This window comes from Azolla caroliniana, unplaced genomic scaffold, assembly GCF_043228905.1.
Source record: "Azolla caroliniana isolate FFs.n. ecotype wild unplaced genomic scaffold, voAzoCaro1.0.p SCAF_6, whole genome shotgun sequence".
NCBI classification, from domain to species: domain Eukaryota; kingdom Viridiplantae; phylum Streptophyta; class Polypodiopsida; order Salviniales; family Salviniaceae; genus Azolla; species Azolla caroliniana.
This window is the reverse complement of record NW_028230441.1, coordinates 21,486,073-21,508,095: the sequence shown is the minus strand read 5'-3', so window position 1 is coordinate 21,508,095 and position 22,023 is coordinate 21,486,073. Positions and strand designations below refer to the sequence as shown.

The 22,023-nt window shown below is 35.0% G+C and overlaps 2 protein-coding genes across 3 annotated transcripts; one reads left to right on the top strand and one right to left on the bottom strand.

Moving 5' to 3' along the window:
• Positions 1-219: 219 nt before the first annotated feature.
• LOC147863326 (uncharacterized) lies at positions 220-5,348 on the bottom strand. Its single transcript, XM_087321285.1, has 3 exons — positions 5,002-5,348; positions 3,991-4,120; positions 220-1,307 (listed from the first exon to the last, which is right to left on the bottom strand). The coding sequence occupies exons 1-3, from the start codon at positions 5,099-5,101 to the stop codon at positions 227-229; spliced, it is 1,311 nt and encodes a 436-aa protein (XP_087177411.1). The 5' UTR covers positions 5,102-5,348; the 3' UTR covers positions 220-226.
• Positions 5,349-13,169: 7,821 nt separating this feature from the next.
• Positions 13,170-20,041, top strand: LOC147863325 (uncharacterized). 2 transcript variants are annotated; one of them, XM_087320703.1, is made up of 13 exons: positions 13,170-13,364; positions 13,944-14,039; positions 14,649-14,840; positions 15,237-15,386; positions 15,699-15,785; positions 16,016-16,138; positions 16,279-16,461; positions 17,030-17,224; positions 17,516-17,734; positions 17,885-18,076; positions 18,173-18,352; positions 18,752-19,039; positions 19,371-20,039. In XM_087320703.1, exons 1-13 carry the CDS (start codon positions 13,179-13,181, stop codon positions 19,791-19,793), a joined length of 2,514 nt encoding a protein of 837 aa, XP_087176829.1. In that variant the 5' UTR covers positions 13,170-13,178; the 3' UTR covers positions 19,794-20,039. The 2 variants fall into 2 exon arrangements, with proteins under 2 accessions (XP_087176829.1, XP_087176830.1); XM_087320704.1 differs by lacking the exon at positions 17,885-18,076 and having other exon boundaries at positions 19,371-20,041.
• Positions 20,042-22,023: the final 1,982 nt, after the last annotated feature.

The window sequence follows — 22,023 nt, the reverse complement described above, 5'->3', positions numbered from 1 at the left end:
ACAGATCAAAGAAGAAGATGATAACAACAAATAATAATTTATGAGCTAAATACCAGAAAAAGAAAAGAAAGAAAGGAAAACATGAAAGAAGAGAATAAGGAAATCTTTCTTTTTTTTGGAGATGGATTTAGGGTTTTAGGGTTTCGGGTTTCATGAAGTGTATTGGTTTTTTTCCTCTTCTTTTGTTGGGGGAGACAGAGACAGAGACAGAGACAGAGAGAGAGGATTACTGTTCTCTCCAAGTGGAAGGGATGGGTAAATTAGGGTTCTGCAGTTTCCATCCGATGAGATCTAATCCTTCAGGGGGCTTATAACTACTATCATTACCACTCCCTGATTTCCTAGATGAATCCATGGCCTGATGATTACCATTAATTCCTGCACTACTACTAGTACTACTACTATGATTATTAGTATGATTATGGGATTCTGGCCATGCTGGATTGCTGCTTGCAGCATCTCCATTATCGATCTGCACCAGAATTGGTGACCTGCAGCTGCTTATTATCACTGGCTCCATATCATTCATAATCACACCACCATGTTCATAATCGCACTTATAAATCACCTCATCATAATCTTGACCATCTATTCCTTCCAATCTATGGAAACCATTATATCCATCCTCATCTTCTTCTTCATCATCATAATCTTCTTCTTCTTCTTCCTCTTCCTCTTCCTCTTCTTCATCATAGTCATCTTCTCCTTCTCTTTCTTCTTCATCATAATCATAATCATCATCATCATCATCATCATCTTCTTCTTCTTCTTCTTCTTCCTCTCCTAATTGGTAATTATTGTTGATCCTTATGAGCCCATCCATTAATGGTGGTTTGAGCATCATCATTAATTTCATATCTTCTTCATGATCATTTGCAGTATACAATGATCCTACTTGGTTGTTATTTGATGATGATGATGATGAGGTGGAGGAGGATATCATTGTCTTGCTCATAATAAAGTTATTCCTATGATGATGATGATTATTATGACGATGATTATGATTATGATTATGATTATGATGATGATGATAATGATATGTAGGTGAGCTTATCACACTATTAGAAGTACCATGATAAGTAGTGTTGGCCTCTTGGTGAGTAGTAGTACTATAGGCAATGTTGTTGTTGGTTATGTAGTTATTATTGGTGGGTCCATTTATATTTAAGGTGTCATATTGAGTACTTATTGAGGTAGTAGTAGTGGAGGCATACTGGGCACGCCAGCTCCGTCGCGAGAACGTGTGCCAGAAGTTCTTCACGTCGTTGTCACTGCGGCCCGGGAGGTGCGACGCAATCTTCGACCACCTACAAGTGTGACAATAGTATATGCAATTTTACACTAGTTTTAAACACCATCACAAAGTTAATGAGGATCACCATTATATTATTGTAATGACAATATACGATCACAATTATATTATTGTAATGACAATATACAATCACAATTACATCATTACAATGACAATATACGATCACAATTATATTATTGTAATGACAATATACAATCACAATTACATCATTACAATGACAATATACAATGACAATTATATTATTTGTAATGACAATATACGATCACAATTATATTATTGCAATGCACAATAAGATCAGGACAAAACTTTAAGGAATGCGAAGAATTTGCCATTATGCCATCATGATTAAAGATGGGAGTGTGTTTTTTCCTTCTATAGTTTGAGAATATCCCAAGCGCAACCTCATCAATTCAGTGTTAATAAATGTATTGTGCAATACTGAGATTCCGAGATGTACCCAATATGAATGAATTGCACAAGAATTCTTTCATCTTTTGTAACTAGGATTGTTCGCTACAATTATTATGTTGTCAAGGTGAGGCTCCTAACATTATGATCATGTGAGATAGAGCATAGTGAGCTAATTGGTGTAGAATATGCATGGATAGGGGTGTGGGACAATAAAAGAGAATCAAAAGACATCCTCCTACAATATTTAGGTGTTTTACAAAATTATGTCCTAGAGTTTTGCTAATGTGCTCAAAGACTATTAAGTTATCCTCATAACATTATGACCATCTTTTTGTGGGCAAGACATGATACTATGTCTCAGCTTCACTGTTAGTGCACTTGGCTTAGCATGGTTTACAAAAGCTCATATTGTAACCATGGTTTACAAAAGCTCATATTGGACACTGTTATATGGATACCTTTTTTCTTTTGCATGGAAGAAACCCATGCTAATTGCATGGGAGAACTACAAAAGTCCACACCCTAGCTAATTGTATGGAAGAAACCCATTCAAGAGTTCATTATTCTAAGCACTAAAAACCACAAAACTCTATAATGATTGGCGTACCTAATGTTTCGTACCATGTAGAGGGTGACCACCCTACCCTACAAAAATTTGGAATGTTAAACATTTGAATATGGGTGGTTGAAATTATGTTAAGTGAGCTTAAATTTCTAGGAGGTCAAGGTTTAGTGCTAAAACATTTCCCAAACTTTGGTTAAGTGACACATGAATTAGGTCATGTAATGACTCACATCACATGTAAGATAGGGTTGGACTCTACTAGGAATGAGTGACCATAAATTAAGAAAGTTGTCATTGAGTTGAATGACAAGTTAGTGATAAAAGCCAAATATGGGTAGACAAGTAAGAAAGCATGGAAGTCTTGATGGTGACAAAACATAAAACTCTTGACTCTGACATGAATATAATGGATAAGATGCAAGGGAAACATAGAACCCTTGACATTGACTAGGAATCAATTAAAACTACTTATGTTCGTTCAAATTGAAACTTTCAAAGTGCCTAGGAATGCGGGGCCTGCCCTTGACTGAAATCTCATAATGCTCATCGCGTGCGTGACAACATTCGGAATTATCGTGCGAGACTATAAATACTGCGTGTCAACTTATTATAACATTAAGGTCGTGAAAAATCTCTAAGAATGAGCAACGAAATTAGAGACATATTTGAACATTTGGAAGGCTATGATGAGAGAGACAAGAAATATAGTAGACCACCCTTGACATTAGTGACAAGAAGTTTTTACCCAAACAATTGATAAGGTTGGAATTTGAAATTTATAATCATTTTTAATGAATTAATTAAACCCTTTCCAATGTCATGGAAATCAAGCCTACCACCTTATTTATATAGGATAAATATTGTTTTGTCAAGCACCTACAAATACTAGGTAATTTGTTACTTCCACTAAAAAAGAACATTGACATGACAATGGGACTATAAGTTTGTTATTGTTGTGAATATGATTAATTAGTTGTTATGGGAGATGATGATTGGGTTGGCTCAATTAAGGGAAAACACTAATGCAAAGTCCTTTACTAAGTTGGTTATCACAATTAATTAAGCCCTAATGATTAAGATTAGGTAGAGGTTAAATGATTGAAGCCAATGATTAAGGGTGGCAACATAAGTGGTTAGTGATTGAGGGTTACATAACCTCATTCCTTATTAAGGAAGGTTCGTAAGTGATTTCGCGATTAAGGGTTCTATAAATAACCTCATAATGAGGGAAGGTTAGTAAGCGACTTTGTTATTAAGGCTAGTAACGACATCGTGATTAAGGCTAGTAATGAGATCGTGATTAAGGCTAGTAACGACATCGTGATTAAGGCTAGTAACGAGATCGTGATTAAGGCTAGTAACGATATCATGATTAAGGCTAGTAACGACATCTTGATTATGGAAGGTTAGTGACGGACATCGTGATTTAAGGAAGATGAGTAGAGGACTTCATGATCGAGGGTAGTTAGGAAGATTACTAAGGAAGTGACATGGTAAGTGAGTGTATTAGCAACATATTAGTGACTAAGCGTAATAAGGAACTTATAAGTAAGGTTAGTTAGTAATTAGTGACCAAAGTTATTTTTGAAGTGATTAGTGGGTGAACAGTAACTGTAGGAAGTGAGGTGATTAAGGAAGGTGATGAGGGTAATTAAGGGAGCATGAAGAGTAGATTAGAGAAATGAAGGAGTGAATTAATTGCCTGTTGCCATAGCAGGCATGGAGGTGGAGGAGCAGGGCAGCTTCGAGTGGCGAGAAAGGGCATCTCTTCAGGTCTGGCCTCAGGTAATTGAACCACCGGAGCCTGCAGCTCTTTGGACAGCGCCCCAGCCCTACAGTAAATTTGTTACATATTGTAATCGCCCACATTAACCATTTTAACCCAATCCCTACCATACCACACTAATTACATACAAATCCTACTCCTAAATGCATTGAAAAATCATTCATGGTTCCTCACAATCAATTGACTAATTATTACATGAAAGAAATGTTTTTAAATATTCAAATAGTTTATGAATAATTATTTAATAATGAGATAAAAAAAAACTAAAAAACATCATTCATGCATCAAATGTTTTAATCCTTCATCTGTTTTAATGTGATTAATGATACATATACATATATTTAAATTTCAATATGATTTACGTTATAAGATTTGTTTTTTCTTATAGTTTCATATAAATATTTATCAATAATATTTATGGGCATGTGCCTTCACAATTAGGAATATAATCAAATATTAATTAAAGTAAGTAAGCAAGGTTTTAACATGGGCAATTATATCAAAGATCTAAGGCTTCTGGATTAGGGTTTGAGCAGCACCATGATTAAGGCCCTCACATGAAGGTTGATATACTGCTGGGTTACAAATTACATGAATTATAAAATGTTATTAAAAGCAAGGTAATGGGCTGGGTCAGATTATCAATATTAATTACATTACTAATGACGAAGGTTTAGCTTAATGACTGGATCAAAAGGTGATAGAGCAACAATCCCAATATTATTAGTTCATTTAAATGGATTTTAATGAGCTTATCCTATAACAACAATCTCGTTCCATTTCTATATGAATCATGAAGCTTTATATAAGTTGGGTTTAAGCACTCAATATATAATTTCCAAGGTTTATATCTCAATAATACATGAAAATGTGTCGATTCCTATAATAAAACTGCGGTATCTATAAGCCGAGAGAATAATTATTCACCGGTTCGATTAGCGATTTCTTTCCAGTTGCGAGTTCCATATCTTTCTACACATCTCTTCAACATCTCGTCCTCTGCAGGTGACCAGAGTGTCTTCCTCATGATGATGATGATGATGATGATGATGATGATAGTGGTGATGATCTTGTATTTTCTAAATGCCTACTAGTCAATAGAATGAATCTTCAAACCCTAACCCAAGTTGCTAATGATCATTTGAACCTACACTACCAGCTAATTACATATAATATATGGGTATAACTTATAAGTGTATATGAATTGAACCTTAATGTCTCATGATCAAATTTCTCAAATTAATATCTTAAATGCTAGGGACTATTCACTTATAATGATATACCCTCCTTTCCTTCCCTTTACCTTATCTCACCTTAATTCACTTTTGATGTGTTGTAATTTATCTATTACATTTAGAGTATCTATAAGCATTGGAGTTGATCTAATTAGCTATCTATAGTTTGATGCCCTTTTAGGGCTCCAATTAGTACTTCCTCTCAAATTTCTTTCTTTTAATCTAAAGTCCCCACCACCCTACACATTAACCATTGCATGAATACAATATCATTATAATGTGCAATGGGGGTGTACTCTTTTGTTGAAAGTTTTAGTCCTTTGGAGATGGTTTCACTCCTTGAGAAAGCCAACTTTATTTCAATCCATCCAGAAACCATACTTGACACCTCTGAATCCCCCTACTCAACTCATTAATCTTTAGTACAATAATTTAATCGTAGCCGTAGGCCGGTACTTGGACTCGAAAATACCATTTAAAAATCCAACATCCGTGTTGCTCTGACAACTTTAAAAACAACCTTTTACGTGAAACCCCACATGCTCATTGTCTTTTTTTTAATGTTAAAAACTTCCCATATGGTGGATACTCGGCGCAATCATTAACAATCCATTAGCTTTGTAGGCCGCGAATGTGCCAACTTTATCACAATGTAACCATGATTTGAAAGCACATTGACGCATTCTTGGAGGGAAATTTCCAGCAAATGTTCCAATGTTATGACAAACTCTCGCTTATGAAGGGAACACACCTATCCGAACCTATAAACTATGACCTAACCTCAAGTTGAGAACTGATGCATCCAAACAAGTATAACACATTGCTATGCTAATAACACATAGAACTAGTTGAGATTATATGAGATAATCTTAGGTTTTAATCAACCGACATCGGGCCCCATATGCATGCATGACTACCAAACACATACAGTACTTCGTCGAGTTTGACATAAGGCACTCTAACTAGTGTAGCCAATCGGCTATGTGCCTAATGATCTACAAAGGTGCGGCATTTTACCTTACTAGACAAACACACATGACTTTCAAAATCACACGCATGTGAGTACCGCAAAGAGGGTACTACTTTCTGCCGTTTCCTATATTTTAATCAAACACTATTTACTACTATTCTATGTTCTAATGGTCTCCAATCGATTATGTTTGTATGTCGCACAAATGTGAAATGACAAGTGCTACCTTGAGACGATCCAACACATATACGGCACATCTAGCATGCGCATGTCTCACAACAATTAACAATACCCAAGAACTTTGGACATTTGGATGGATTTATGTATAAAATGATATTTGTGGACATGTTAGATTTATGCTCTTGTCTCTATCCCTTTTACAAGTTGACACGTTTCCTGCAGGCGTGTAAGGCATATCTAGAGAACTTGTTTTGGAGCTCAATTGAAAATATTCTCGAATGGCCATACAATTAATGTGATAGGCATTCATGTTAAAATAATTGCACACACTGTAAGGATAAATGTGGACACTCATGTGCAATCTGACACGCCATTCACATAATAGATTCATGTGTCGTGAAGGGAAATATTATATGTACTTGATATTATAATTAATTGCACCATGATCAATGTTCACGTGTAGCCTTAAAATAGGAATGACACACATAAAATATATAAATATCACAATCTTGGTTAGAATTGGACACAAACCATTGGAAAATAATTCAATGTGGGTGCAATATATACTACATTTGTCGAGAAATGTAATTATTTGAGCTGTTAAGAAAATATCACTTGTTTATAAATGATCATGTCGCCAGGAGAAGTTTTGCTCTCAGAAGTTAGTTCATGCAAATTAAAAGTGAATGAGTGTTTACAACATTTGTTTTGAGCATATTTTAACATTTGAATGCAATATTTGAAGATGTCTCATAAGCCATCCTCTAAATTCCATATGTATGAGTAAAACAACTTCAACCAAATCATATGTAGCAATTTCTAAGATGTACGTGATGTAGTGAATCGGTTACTTTAGGGATGTTCTACAAATGAACAAGCCTATTAGTATCAAGCCACCAACATGACACAATTTGTTATGTATGTATGCTAAATCAATATTGTTGTTCAACAAATGCTTTCTACCACATCCCTATGAATACATTGATAGGAAATATGATCACACATTAAACATGAATAAAGAGTTCTCGATTATAATTGAACTCAAAGATGTCATGTTTCCATTGGAAACATTTGATACCCTTCTAGTGGTCATAAATGTTTACAGATCCCACACCAATGGATATATAATGTGGAAGTGGTTATATGATTCTTGTCTAGTTTTCAAACACTTTAGACACTATTTTCTTTCACAAACCATATTAAGCATAGCATATTTGAAGGAACACTCATGTTTTCTTTCCTAGTCCTTTAACTATAGTAAACTACATGATTTTTTCATCTTAAATGTTGTGATTGTAACAATATCTACTATTAAGATCAATCATCATGCAATCAAGGTGCCTAATGATGTTGACTTTGTATTAGTCAAGTATTTAATGTAACAAACAAACTATGTCCTTGAGCACAACAACATATTCATATATTTCATTCAATACTTTGTGGCTATATAATATTCAATGGATAGAGACTTAATCATCTAGAATTGAGTGCATTAATAACTAGTCTAACTACAAAACGAGCATCATTTCGTCTAGCATTTCAAATTTCATTCACTCTTTCCCATCTTGTATACGTCTTTACCAAATTTCGACTTCCCCATTCAAGACACATAAAACTAAAAAAAAAATTGATTTCTCATCAATTGATTCTTGCTCTTTTGATTAAAGTTTATATAATCCACATTTGTATTCATTATTTGATCAAACTTCAAAGCTTCAAAAGTTACTAGAATGATGTAGAATATGAAATTCAGAACTTCAGATTCAGATTTGAATATTAATGAAATTATGATTCCAATGTACAACATTTCTTTGATGTCACTTCAATTTGTTTAAGTTTACGTCTAAGCTTGTGAATCTACAATAAAATATACTTTTAACGTCATATCATAAGTGACGGAGAGCATTTTTGAGAAGGTAATTTAAGTACTTCACAATTATTGATCTCTAAGAATATTGAGATTGATGGATCCATTAAAAAGGAAATGATTTACTTGTTGTCATTTTTGTCAAAATAGAGGGTGGCTGATACAACAAAAACAATATTCCTGCATTGCCCAATGTAGTGGACAAACTCCAATGATTTTTCTACATAGTACTACATGCAAAGAGACATGTGTTAGGTTGTAATTACCGACGATCATGTATTAGGGTTTCTTCTCATGGATCTTGAATACTATTGAGACCTTATCTACAACCATTTTTTCATAGTATTATCAAACATAGGTTCATTGTTGCAACAAAAATAGTATTTCTCCATTATCTAACATAAGGATGTATTTCATTGATTTTGACATGCAAGAAACAGTAATTTGTGACCTTGGAATTCTCGAGTAATACGTAATATGGTTTCTTCTCAGACATAAAGATCACATTAGTACATTGGGGTTGTGATCCTAAAATGTATCCAATTGATGTCTCCATTCATTCCACTAGTATTGAAGTATTTAAAGTTTTACACAACATAATTAGTACAAAGATCATAGCTATGACAACTTCTAATGGTCCTTTGAAGAAGGTTAATGTTACCGTTTCAAAAAAGCATCTATCATAAGAAGATTATTTTGTAACATTGATTAACTATTTTCCTTGAGTAGATAAGTAGACAAGGATGTTTATACACAGTCAAAGTATAGGATGATACCATATAAATACCTGCATACAAAGCTTGATGTGATCCTTGACATGAAATCCAACGTTGCTTTGCCTCATCATTCCCAACTATGTTATATTTAATACCTTTGATGATCAATCATTTTTTGTAGAAGAAATTCCAAGATTGGATGCTAATTGTGCCCAATTTTGACAACTTAAGAACAAAATGTTATAGTATATCAAGGATAACCCATAAAATAGGTCATGCTTAATATGGAATATCACACATGTCAAATAGATTGAAGTAGAAAGTGTTAAAAAATAGTAAAAAATAGTCCATGTTTACATTAACCATACAATTTGTGTTAGTCAACAAGCAATTGTACTTGAGCTATATGGTTTATTAGCATGATATCAACGGTAGACAATGAACTTTAAACATTGTATCACATGTTAACATTAGAATTTATATAACTTTAAGATGTAAAACAAAATTTATTTATCGCGTAAGGTCATATAGTGTTTATAAAAAACCAAGGCTAATTATTGATGGTTGATTTGAAATGTATTGTATCAGATTATTTGAATTATAACATGTATTGATGAAATATGCTACTTGGACTATACACTTTTATTGTCCAATGACCTGTCATGTATACTTAACCAATGTATTGAAGCTTATAATTATATTCTATACAATGATTTGTATTTGTAACTTGGTACTCCATATGAAATAATATTCTTGTTGATAAAGTCACTCTGGTTCTTATGCAATAATCACTAAGACGAGGAGTGCAAGATTCTAATGTAGTATAACATTGTATTGTAAAGCCTCTTATGAGAGATGTGAATGGTTGCAACCGCAAGAATAGTTCATGCATTATAGGATATGCCATAATTCAAGCATTGTATATCCAAAATGTACAAAAGAGCCATTGAAGTATGGTTCCTTGTTCTCAACCCCATGTTTGAATTTGTGGGTTGGAACTAGGCTCCTTGCGTCTTCATTCAATCCACCCATTCTCATAATCGAATGTACTTTCATCCATTGATCGCACATTATCCCATCGTCTATCCTAACGTCCATGACATCATAGTTAATGGAAGATCCATGACAAAGTAGACGAGATTTCAACTTTTTGGATCAAGCCTTATTATAATATGACATGTTGTAGCCCTAGAAATTTGTTGTTCCTTTTATTTGCTTTATTTGTTATTTATTATAATATTGTGTTCACACTAATGCATAATGACGATACCTCTAGGTTCCTATAGTGAGCCCTAAGATTGATTGAATTCATGAAGTCTTGGCAATTTTAGCACATGATCAATAGAACTACCATTTTTCTAGCATGATCCTAAAAGGACCACAAGATTATTGGGAATTAATTAATTAGAGTTTGCCTAATGTTATGCTCAAGGAAATTCAAAAAGAAAAACTGATGGCCAAGATAAAATTCAATGTCACCTTCATGTGAATAGTAGTATCCCAAAGATAACATGCTCTGAGCATGATCCCATGATGGTTTGATGAAAAACCTCAAGATAGTCTTATCTCTCTCTGTCTTTTTTTTTCATAAATCAACATTTGCTATTAGAACGAGATGATAATACAACCCTTGCTATCTTCACTACTTCATAAATAGTGATAATGCAAGGGAAACCCTATCAAGTGTTGCAAAACTAGATGACGTAACTCTGTCTTCCCCCCCCCCCTCCCTACCATGGCTAGGTTACAATGGACTTTTGATCCAATGAATCCCCAAAACTAACTTACAACAAACTTTGGTTATGTTTGGGATCCAAACTCTAAGCATTCACTTCCCAACTACAAATCAATTTTAACATGACGCACATGTTGACCTCTCACTCTGCACAAGTGTTTCTCTTCATGTTATAGTTTCCTTGAAAGCCATCATTTTTTACCTTCCAACATATTGCACCTTCACTTCAACTTATGAATTCTCTCTCTACTCTTTCTATCTCTGTCTCTCTATCTTTGTTTCTCTTGATTGAGACATTGCATGCGCATTGAGAGTTTGTACTCACTTTCACATGTGCTACGTGAGACCAGTATATTGTTGGTCTTATAGCTCAACTTTTGGCCTTTGAACATGAGATTAAAACCTCTCTCTCTCTCTCTCTACCTCCCTCTTTCTAATACCTTTGATTACGAAATAAAACACCACTATGACTAACTTACTGCAACAATGCAACAACCTCTAGGCTCTTGTGGGGGTCCATATACTACGAGCTCAATCCCACACTACACACTTATCTCTCCCTCCCTCTCTCTCTATCTCTCTATCTCTCTATCTCTCTATCACACACGCGCGCGCGCGAATGCGTGGAAAGATGCACACATGTGTAGAAACACACACATGCAATCATGCACACTATGAACTAGTTTCTCATCGTAGAGAGAGAGAGAGAGAGAGAGAGAGAGAGAGAGAGAGAGAGAGAGCCGAGATGGATGTAGCCCAATGGAGACCAGGTGGTCATGGGTTCAACCCCTACATTCCACAGTGGCATCTATTGAAATAAGAGATATCCATGAAGTAATAGAGAGGTGAGAAAATTGGGTTTCGAACCCAACGATGTAGTACTAGTAGTGTAAACAACTTATGATAAAGAGAGAGAGAGAGAGAGAGAGAGAGAGAGAGAGAGAGAGAAAGAAAGAAAGAAAGAAAGAAATATTAACGTCTTCTAAGGCCAAAATTGGCCCATGAGACAAAAGGTGTACAACAAAAATGGGATATTTACCCATTCATCAAAAGTAAAAATAAAAATAAGATAAAATAGAGTTTAAGCTAAATAGTTCTAAGAAAACAACAAACATGTTCTATATAAAAAACATGTTCTACAATGAGAATGATTCTATACTAGGCCTAATTTCATTTCCATCCAAGTCTCTCGAAGAGAAGCGGGGGGTCAAAGGGTTGCCATGATGTGGATGTGGCCCGTGGTCCCCATGTAAGAGGTACCCCAACCATAGCTTCGAGTCGACGTAGCTCACGTTCCCTTATCTTCTTAATCTTTTCTACTCCACGTTGACTTGTGTTGAAGCCCAACATCCGAGGACGTTTGGTTGCTCTTTGTATTTCTGCTTCCTCAAGGGAGAGGCCGAGCGGCATAAGTGTATCCACATTCATCGTCTCCCCATGTTCCTGAAAAATTACACTAGGTACATGTTGATGAGTAGTAAAAGGGTTATGATTAACACTTTGTAGTTTATCCTCCCTATGTTGTTTTAGCTCTAAGATATACCTACCTAGTCTCTTTACACTCGGGGTATCTAATAGTTTGGAGAGGGTGGGAGAGGGTCCTAGTATGTCTTGGTATTCCGCCCGTATCTCGGCATAAGTTGGGCACTTGCATGTGAAGTGATACTCATCCTCTATCTCTATGTGGCATAACCTACATAGCCTTTCCTCTCTAGGGACTCTATTAGCTCGACCATTCTCAATCTCAAGTTGGTGAGATGATATCCTAAGTTGTCCAATGGCCACCCTTAGTGCATTTGATAAGAAAGTATCTAGGTATCTTGGTCGTGTAATAAACCCTAACTTAGAGAAGTGCAAGAAGTGTTCCTTATAGTACACCATTTTAGATGGGAGTGGCTCTCGTGGGGTGATCCATTTGTATCGAGTGTAGATTTGCCATATTTCTTGGCGTATCACTTTATTACGATCTTCACGAGAGATTAAAGTTTGATCAGTCCCATGGTTGTACTTAAGGGGAGGTAGGTTATTAATGTCTATGCCATTTGCAAATAACCAACTCACCACAATGCTATACCAAGAGTTGGTGTCTCCAGACACATGTAAGGATCGGGATGCCTCAAAGGCTCGACGGGATATCCTATCTTGTGGTTGACTATGTATCCGATGAATAAAAGCTACCACTTGAAAGAGTGCTACCACTTGAAAGAGAGAGAGAGAGAGAAGTGTGAAGAAGGATGATAGGAGGGGTATTTTGGGGGATTTGTAGAAGCTGAGAGATGAGGAGATGAAGTGTGTTGAAGGGTATGTTTGGGAATTACCCTAAACGCAAAAAACAGGGGAAGGGGGGGGTGGTAGTTAAGACGTGCCTGCAGGTAATTTGAAGCATGAAGAAGCCATAGCCATGGCTAGAATGCTGAAGAATCTCTTTGGAGCCTCTTCAACTATACCCGATTCTAATGATTTCTTTCGGAGTATCCGTTATAACGATCTCTACGACGTTTATAATGAAGAAGCAGAAGAAGAAGAAGAAGACCCAGAAGAAAGGAATCCTACGTCTGCTCACTGTTCATCGGATCACAAGTTTCAGGTTTAATCCAGTATTATTTGCTAATTTATTCGTTTTTTCGATTCCTTGGTTTTTTTATGTTTTTGTTTCTGTTGTTTCTCTCTTCATGAAATTCGTTCCTGTTTTGCTATTTTTCTTTAAGTCTTTAATTTTGTTACTCTATTGTTTCTTTCAGTTCATTCCTTTTCTTTCCTGATTTTTTCTTGGTTTAGTTGTTGTAATGTATTTTGTTTTATGTGTTTCTTTCCCTGCATTCCCTTTTTGACGTGTTTAGATTTTATATATTTTCATTGATGCATTTTTTTTTATATATTTGTAGAGCAAAAAAAAATGCTCACATCAATTAAGCTCTCTAATACAGAAGGGTAATCTGGAAATTTATGGGAAATTGGGGGTATTCTAATAAATATTGAAACAGTTGACGATTCGTCGGTGCTTTCTCCCCTGTTTCTATTTTGGTCAATGCAGAATTCCTTTATTCTTTCCATCTTGTTTTTATAATTCCCGTTTGATATATGTTTATCATTCGATCATTTGATGCATAATTCTTTTGTTTTTTTACATGTTTTTTTTAATTTATCCCATATCTTTTGTTGGCAGTACCGGAAGACCAGTGAACCATTTAGAAGAGGAGATTTTACTGTTTATGACCACATCATTGGGCCTAGCAGGCCCCCTTCTGGATCGGGATCGCAGGTTTTACTTAACATTCATCTTTTATACCTTGTTAATATAGGTACTCCGATAATTTGTGCAAGAACTAAATAGAAAATATTTGTATATTGCTAAGGGACTTGATGTACTAGTAGTGTTTAAATATAGATGCTCATGAAAGTTTTGTATGATTGCTAACCAGAAACCATGGTAATGCTAAGGGAATGGATACCAGTATCCATTTACATCTTTGGAGAGGCCTCATATTAGGCCATTTCAGGATTTTGAAGACATACAATAGGATTGAGAAGGACATATTCGGTTTTTAAATTGTCATATGTCTGCACTAGCTTCTCAGTTAACCAATTCTTCCGTTCGATTACAAAACCAGTCCATATGAATGATTCATCGTAGATTTGATATGAATTGCTTAGTTCCACATTCGACACATCATTTGGGAATAAGTATCTTAGGTGTCTTATCCAGAATGCATTTGACATCATCATTTATATGCACTCTTAGACTAAATGTTATCTATGTAATTATGCCACTTCTTTGACTGCCTTAAACATAATGCCAGATATTCCTACACTGATATATTATCCCTATAGTCCTTTCCTATGTATATTAATTCACGTGAGATCTTTACAGGTTGAAACGATTTCAGACACATCAAGATGTCCATCTACAAAAGCAAGGAGTCGAACGCCCACACCACAAACTCTGTCTCTATGGAGGCCATCCAGTTCTGGAAGATCTAATTGTCTGACAGCACGGTCTGGAACTTCTGGTGACACATCACGATCCATGACGGCTGTCAGGGCCGCAGGGTATTCATCAAAGGTGTGGTATCTTACCTCGTACACTTATTTTGAAATGTTAAAATATTTCATCTATATTCGCAATCTTCTCCTTCGAGCGTGCACAGAGATGTTCTTAGCAATATATACAGTTTTTGTGTAGATTCTCTGCAAAATGTCTCTCTACATGTACATCTGCATTTATATACTTCTGGGATGTGATGGCAGTAACGTTTAGATCATGATAATACAAGCCTCCAGGTTATGTTAACGCAGTTTTTGGACTTAGGATCATCAATGACCCATACTTCTGTTCTCCTTGGGGCATGTATATTTTATTTGTCTAAGGTTCGAAATTTTGTTTTTCTTGATCCTGAGAATACGTGTAAGTAATGATTAATTTTCTGTAATAGAAACAAAATTTCCAATAATTTTACAGGGTAATAAATTTGATCCAATCAACCAAGGTTCACGTTCTTTGACTCCCTTATCACAAAGAAGAGATGAAGGCGATCCAGAAATGCAAATAAGAGAACTTGAGCAGTTGGTGCACACACTTTTAGAAGAAAGCGCAGCCGCAAGTTTTAATGTGAGTTCTAAATGTACCTTCTTCAATACAAACCTGATTCGGGTCGCTTTCGTGTCAGAGACTAGAAAAAAAGAAAGATATGTTAACCTTTCTCGAAAGTCAAAGTAGCCATCCAACTGAAAATGTTACGATCAAGATTCATCATGTAATGGCATATATCATATTTCATCCATATACAAAAGAAAAGTTCATCAGGACGAATATAAACTATTATCTCATCCATAAGCAAAGAAAAGTCCATGGAGATGGAAATAAACTAGAGCTAGGGTGATCATGTTGATTTCAAGTATGAATATGATTCTGTTTTTATAGGGAGATCATACAACTGCATTAGAAAGAGCTAAGGAGGCCGGCAGGAAAGAGAGATTAGTATGCCGACAACGTGAACAAGCTTCTCGAGTAAGTTTATGATGCTAAAGACAATCCCTATAATATGAATTGCAGCAATACCCAAAAATACCCCTAACTTATTGTATGGGAGTACCCATAGGTATGAAAATCTTACCTGAATAAATTTTGTACCTTGGAGGGGGTATTCTGGTGATGCTTGGAAAGTTAAGGGCATTCTAATCAGTGACATTTTGAGTTTTGCTCCTCAGTCTTGGTGGCTAATTTTAGTATTTTCACAGGTAGATCAGATGAATATTGAGCTGACCTTTTCGGTGTGTTTTAATCTTGCGTACCAATATGAGAAGAGTGGCCTTCTCTCAGAAGCATTGAGCACATATTCACAGATAGTAAAGAATAAACAGGTGATTAATTGTCTCCACGACCATATTGATGTCTGTCAAGTATGAATCACCTTATTTAGCTAGATTAAATAACTCCAAGAAGCTTATAAAATATGAACTTTAACATGAAGCAAAACTTATAAAAAGATAACATTTTGCAGTTCACACAAGCAGGTAGATTGCGAATCAACATGGGCAACATTTATTACAAACAAGAGAATTATTTGCTCGCCATAAAGATGTACAGGATGGCATTGGATCAGATTCCGAATTCACATAAAGAAACCCGTTATAGAATAATGCGGAACATTGGGAATGCGCTTATGCATATGGGACAATACCAAGTTTGTTTCTTGACTGTCCTTTGTCTTCAGTTTTTTAATGTCTGATGAATAAAAGTTGCTAGAATCTTTGGTTAACTTCCTTTATGGAAAGCCAGCTATTTTTAATGTATATTAAAAGCATTCTTTTAGAGGAAAAAACAGAATATATGTATTCATGTGTGCATTCTACTGATTCAGTTTAATTGTTTTTGTCAAGTGGTCCAAAGCCCGTCCATAACCTTCCATAACTAACAGCGCTAATATTAATTTATTGATGAATTGCATATCTGAATCATATTCAAAAGGAACCTATATGGATTTATTTTAATGGATATATTTGCTAAGGATATATGAGTGTTTTGAACACTAGCTATTCTACTAGTTTTTCTTGTTGTAAAGTCCATAACTTGGAAGAGGGTAAGGACTGAAAGGACAATGTATCCGATAGTGAAATATGGAAGCACAAGATTATGTAGGAGTGTCAGTCACATTGTAGAACTATTACATTTGCACCATAATCTAAATTAACAAGATGCTATTTGAATGCAGCTCTTACTTAATCAAATGAGTTTACACCATGCGTTAATAGGATGCAATGCAATCTTTTGAGGCAGTTATGGAAATCAAGTATGACCATCAGTCAGGATACAATCTGATAGTTTGCTATTATATAGTGGGGAATACAGAGAAAATGAAGAGCTGCTTTACCAAAATGCTTTTGGTTAGACATTATGATCCAGAAGTTGATGATGACATTGAGGAAGACTCAACATGTTTCCAAAAGGTAAAACAGCTGAATTTTACTTACTGTGTAACTAAGTTGGGACATTTCAGTCCACGAACTTACCATATCACATTGCATTTTTCAAATTGGATTTCATCTTTTATGTATACAAGTTGGTTCATTAATCCACAGGTTTAACCAGAAAACGTCTTTTGAATAGGTGTTACGACATTAATCACATAAATTTGACCCAAAAATGTGCCTTTTCTACTCTGAATTAAAGAAACTGTTTTATAAAGATCTAAATAATTTACTTCCATTTATAGAATTCAGTTCTTTTTTCCATTTCAGAGTGATGACTTATCTATTGAGCTTCAGTCAAGACAAATGCAAGCCCAGAAGTACATATTTAGAGCAGCTAGGATTATTGCTCCAGTAATAAGCACAATTTTTGTGGAAGGATATGATTGGGTTATCAGTATCTTGAAAGATCAGCAATACATGACTCTTGCATATGAAGTTGAGATGCATAAAGCCATTCAATACTTACACAAAAGGAAATTTTCTGAGGTATTATTTTTGACAATTCTTTCTGAAAATGAGTGTTCTTCTATGGAGCCCATTTGGAAAATAGAGTTTACACATTAATTTTTTACTTGCTTTTAATTTGTCCTAAAATTACCCTGTAGTTTAAGATAGATTTGCGTATTTGTATTATAGGCCATCTCTTTGCTAAAGACATTCGAGCGAAAAGAGAAGGATTTAAAGACTTGTGCATCTACAAACCTTTCATTCTTGTACCTCCTAGAGGGTGACATTGAAAATGCAGAAAAGTATGCGAAACTTGCATTAAGTAACAATCATGAGAATCCATATGCGCTAGTTAACCTTGGGAATTGTTTATTTTCTCAGGTAATAATGTTGCTCTGAATCTACAAGGAGTAGATTAAACTTCTATTAGTTCCTATGCTTAATGTCATGCAACGATTTGAAATTTTGCGAAAACAGGATAATGCAGAAGGTGCTATGGTATTGTACAGAAAAGCGGTTGAACTCAACGGAAATATCATGGAGGCTTTCTATAATGTTGGTTTAGTCCAGAAGAAGCTCGGTTTACTTCCTGAAGCCCTCAGAACATTCAAAGACTTGGCCAAGAAGCTTCCAAACAATGTTGAAATTCTATATCAGGTATAGTTCTAGCTATTGTCGTGAATTAGTGGGTCATTTAGCTATTTGCCTTTACTTTGCTGCAATGTCTACAAAATTTTGAAGCATGTTTGTTTGTCCTTTACTTTTCTGCAATGTCTACTAAATCTTTTGGCATGTTTGTTCAATGATTTGCTTTTTGATATTTTGTTTGTTCTTTCCTACAATATGATGGCATCTACTCTAGGGACATGCGAAACATTTGACCTTTCCATTTGCCTGATATCACTTGATACATATTAAGCTATTCGGTTCCTTCCACCAGGACAAGATTTCTGAGGCTTGTCTTCATAGTTTGTGTTTAAAATGTTTTGTTTATGTTAATATTTATAGATGCAAAATACCTTATCTTCAATAATATCTTGTGCCGTATATTGACAGGTTGGACATCTCAGTGAATTGACTGGAAACACTCAACAAGCAATTCAGTTTCTTGAGATAGTCATAGCAAGCACGATGCATGATGCTGGTATTTTGGCATTGTTAGGAGCTTTGTTTACCAAATGCAATGATGAGGCGAAAGCTCTTTATTACTATAACGAGTCACATCGTGTGCATCCAGTAAACATGGATATCATCACCTTCCTAGGTGCATTCTATGTGCAACAAGAGCTTTATGAAAAAGCCATACCCATATTTAATTTGGCTTCAAAGATTCAACCAAATGAGGTATTGAATCATACAATTAGCTGGAGTTCATTAAAGTATCTTCTACTTGGAGTCATATTTTCATCCTTATATATTTATTCATGTGTATATGTATTTGTATATCTACATATACGAATGTGCATATGTATGTTACACATATGCATACATACATATGGATACACATACACACAAATACTCATCATATATGCATATATGTGATCATTGAAGTGTCTTTCCTTTATTATTTATATAATCTGCATGCATCATTGTAATCTGCATCCATAAATGAGAAAATTTCTGAAATGGGTGTTAAGTCTATCAGTTATTGGACATTCTTGTTTGTTTCTAGCAGGTAAAATGGCAATTAATGGCTGCATCATGTTACCGGAAAATTGGGGCTTATTGTGAGGCAATAGCCAAGCATAAAGAAATCCTCTGCCTCCATCCAAACAACATGGAATGCTTAAGGTATTTGGTAAACACTTGTTCAAGTCTTGGAAAGAAAGATGAGGCCCAAGTTTATGAAGCTCGGTTGAGAAAGCTGGAGAAAGAAGGTACTGACGGCTCTCTTTGTCAACCCAAGTTTGCTGAAAAGGTGGTGTTAAGCAAATTGCAACTGCAGTCGAAAGGTCTCTTCGGTTCCCCTTCTCTTGATTTGGCAAGGTTTGAGAGATCTCCACCTCCTCAGATGGCTCAAAAGTCCATGGTTTTGAAGACGTGCGCGAAACGGCAACGGATTCAAGATGACAACATACATGAATTGTTACCAATGTGATCAAATTTCCCTTTTTCCATTAGTTAATTTTTCCATCTCCTCAGATGGTACAAAAATGGGTTGGAATACGTGAGCGAAATGGCAATGGATTCAGGATGACAAAATACATGGAACTTGGGAGGTTTCACGTATTTTGTCTTTCGATCTTTATTTCTATTCTTGTATTCTCAAATTTCAGAACTTTCAACTCCTACCTAAAGCATCCAAATCTAAATTTGCTGCTGTGTGTCAAATCAAATACATATGCTTAATGTGTCTATCTCTATTATATGCATTAAATTTGCTAGTTTGCTATGCTTTGGGTAGGAGGTCAAATTAAATGCTCAAAAGTCTTAATATACCTGATACAAAAATCACAACGTTTGCGCGCCGATTTTCGAAGTTCATTGATGATGGTCATTAATTGTTGAATTTATCATAAGCTATATTGCCATAATTTGCCATATTGTTATATAAATTAAGATAGTGGAAAACAAACAAACTAATGGGGCGATGGGCAAGAGTACCAAGCTTTAGTGCAGTTTGAGACGTTTTTGTTATGGCCAATCTTCGAAGACCCCAATGGTGTTTGCAATGCAGTCTGTGGTTCCTTATACAAAAGAATCTTATTTGGTGCTCAATCATTCCTACTTTTGTAGCTACACAAAATGTCTTAGAATGTCTCATCCTCTTAGAATTGGTTCACATTGATTAGTGGGACATGCAATATGTAAAAGCCTTTCGTAGGGTGCTCAATACATTTGATCTCTATCCAAAGAAAAATGGGTCAAGCAATTTAATCCCCATGCTTCTTTTCTTTTTAAGATTGTCTTATTATAAAGTGTATAAATCCAAATATTTCAGAACATGCATTAGTATCTGAAGATGCATAATCATAAAGTCTTTTAGATTATAATATCTCAAAACAATGGATTTATCTAGCACTTCAGGAAGACATTCAATATCTCCACTAAACTTCTTGCTTGTTGCAAGTGTCCTTTTTTAATATTGTAAGCACAAACGCCAATATTTCCATGTGACTCAATGCATTGTGAAAAAGGGTATCGAACATTCTATCCCATCTAAAGCTAAATTTAAAATGTTAAAATCATCATTCAATTTGATACCTACAAGTTTCTTAATGAGACACTATTTGACATGGGCCAATAGTTGTGTAAGATAAATTCATTTGACGCCCCAAAATTTATTTAAACGTATAAAATAGGTGCCTGGATACTTTTGAATTGTTACTACATCTTAATGAAAACATGGCCATATTGAAAGTCGCTCTTAATGATCAACAAAACCGAGTTATAAGGATGCCTAAAGTTTGACATGACCTTTTGTGGCTTGCCATGATGTAATCTCCATCCATAAATTTGAAGTCTAATTTGCTAAGGTTTTTCATGGAACTTTTCATTGGATTACAAATTTCCAAACATAAATATGGACCACCAATTGTGTTTTAGAAATTAATCTACATGCTTTCATGGAAGATTCTAGCTTTCATTGAACAAAGGCATGCATTTCTAGCTTAATTTGATGTAACAGTGTTTCCCAAGATATCACTACTAAGTCACAATTAAACTTGGACATTTCAATGACTTGGAATCAGATTGAGATTGTTTCAAATATTACCAAATTCTTGGAATCTGGTGTCATATTCCCATCCAAGCTAGATTTGAAATCAAGGTTCCATGAGAATAGGATTTTACAGTGGGGTCAACAAAAATATATATACCATTTCTCCAGGGTAATACCTCCAACATTTACGTCGTAAAGATTTTACATGACATATGTATTCAGTCAATATATATGAGTTCAATGATATAGACGAAGACTAGAAATTAGCTTCATGAACTCGTGTCCATTGAGAGATTTCATATGTAAGAATGAGTCTCTTTAAATCATTTGGTGAATAAGCTTTGCCCTCTATGATTTGCATCTTCATATTGAGGCATTTGTTTCTTTACATCCCTTACCTCATTTACGAATGATAGAATAGATGGAATATTAAAATAAAAAATGAGAGACTAATTCAATAACACATTATAGTTGTTTATATGTGCACAAAACGTATCATACCTCGAACAATCAAGTTGGGTGTTGATCCTTAGTCTCATATGAGGTGTTCTATCATGGTCTCAATTTAGATAAAAAGTATGAGAAACCTTTCACAACTAAATATGATGTTTGCATGCATTATTCAAACACTCCTTTAGATGAAAGCCTACTTATTAATGTGTGATAG

What these genes read in the sequence shown, in the direction of transcription:
- LOC147863326 (XM_087321285.1), bottom strand. Translation starts at nt 5,101, where the DNA reads ATGAGGAAGACACTCTGGTCACCTGCAGAGGACGAGATGTTGAAGAGA. An exon ending in AGAAATCGCTAATCGAACCG is followed by an intron (nt 4,121 to 5,001) that starts GTGAATAATTAT and finishes AATTTACTGTAG; the next exon opens with GGCTGGGGCGCTGTCCAAAG. An exon ending in CATGCCTGCTATGGCAACAG is followed by an intron (nt 1,308 to 3,990) that starts GCAATTAATTCA and finishes TCACACTTGTAG; the next exon opens with GTGGTCGAAGATTGCGTCGC.
- LOC147863325 (XM_087320703.1), top strand. Translation starts at nt 13,179, where the DNA reads ATGGCTAGAATGCTGAAGAATCTCTTTGGAGCCTCTTCAACTATACCC. An exon ending in CCGCAGGGTATTCATCAAAG is followed by an intron (nt 14,841 to 15,236) that starts GTGTGGTATCTT and finishes ATAATTTTACAG; the next exon opens with GGTAATAAATTTGATCCAAT. An exon ending in ACTCAACATGTTTCCAAAAG is followed by an intron (nt 17,225 to 17,515) that starts GTAAAACAGCTG and finishes TTTCCATTTCAG; the next exon opens with AGTGATGACTTATCTATTGA.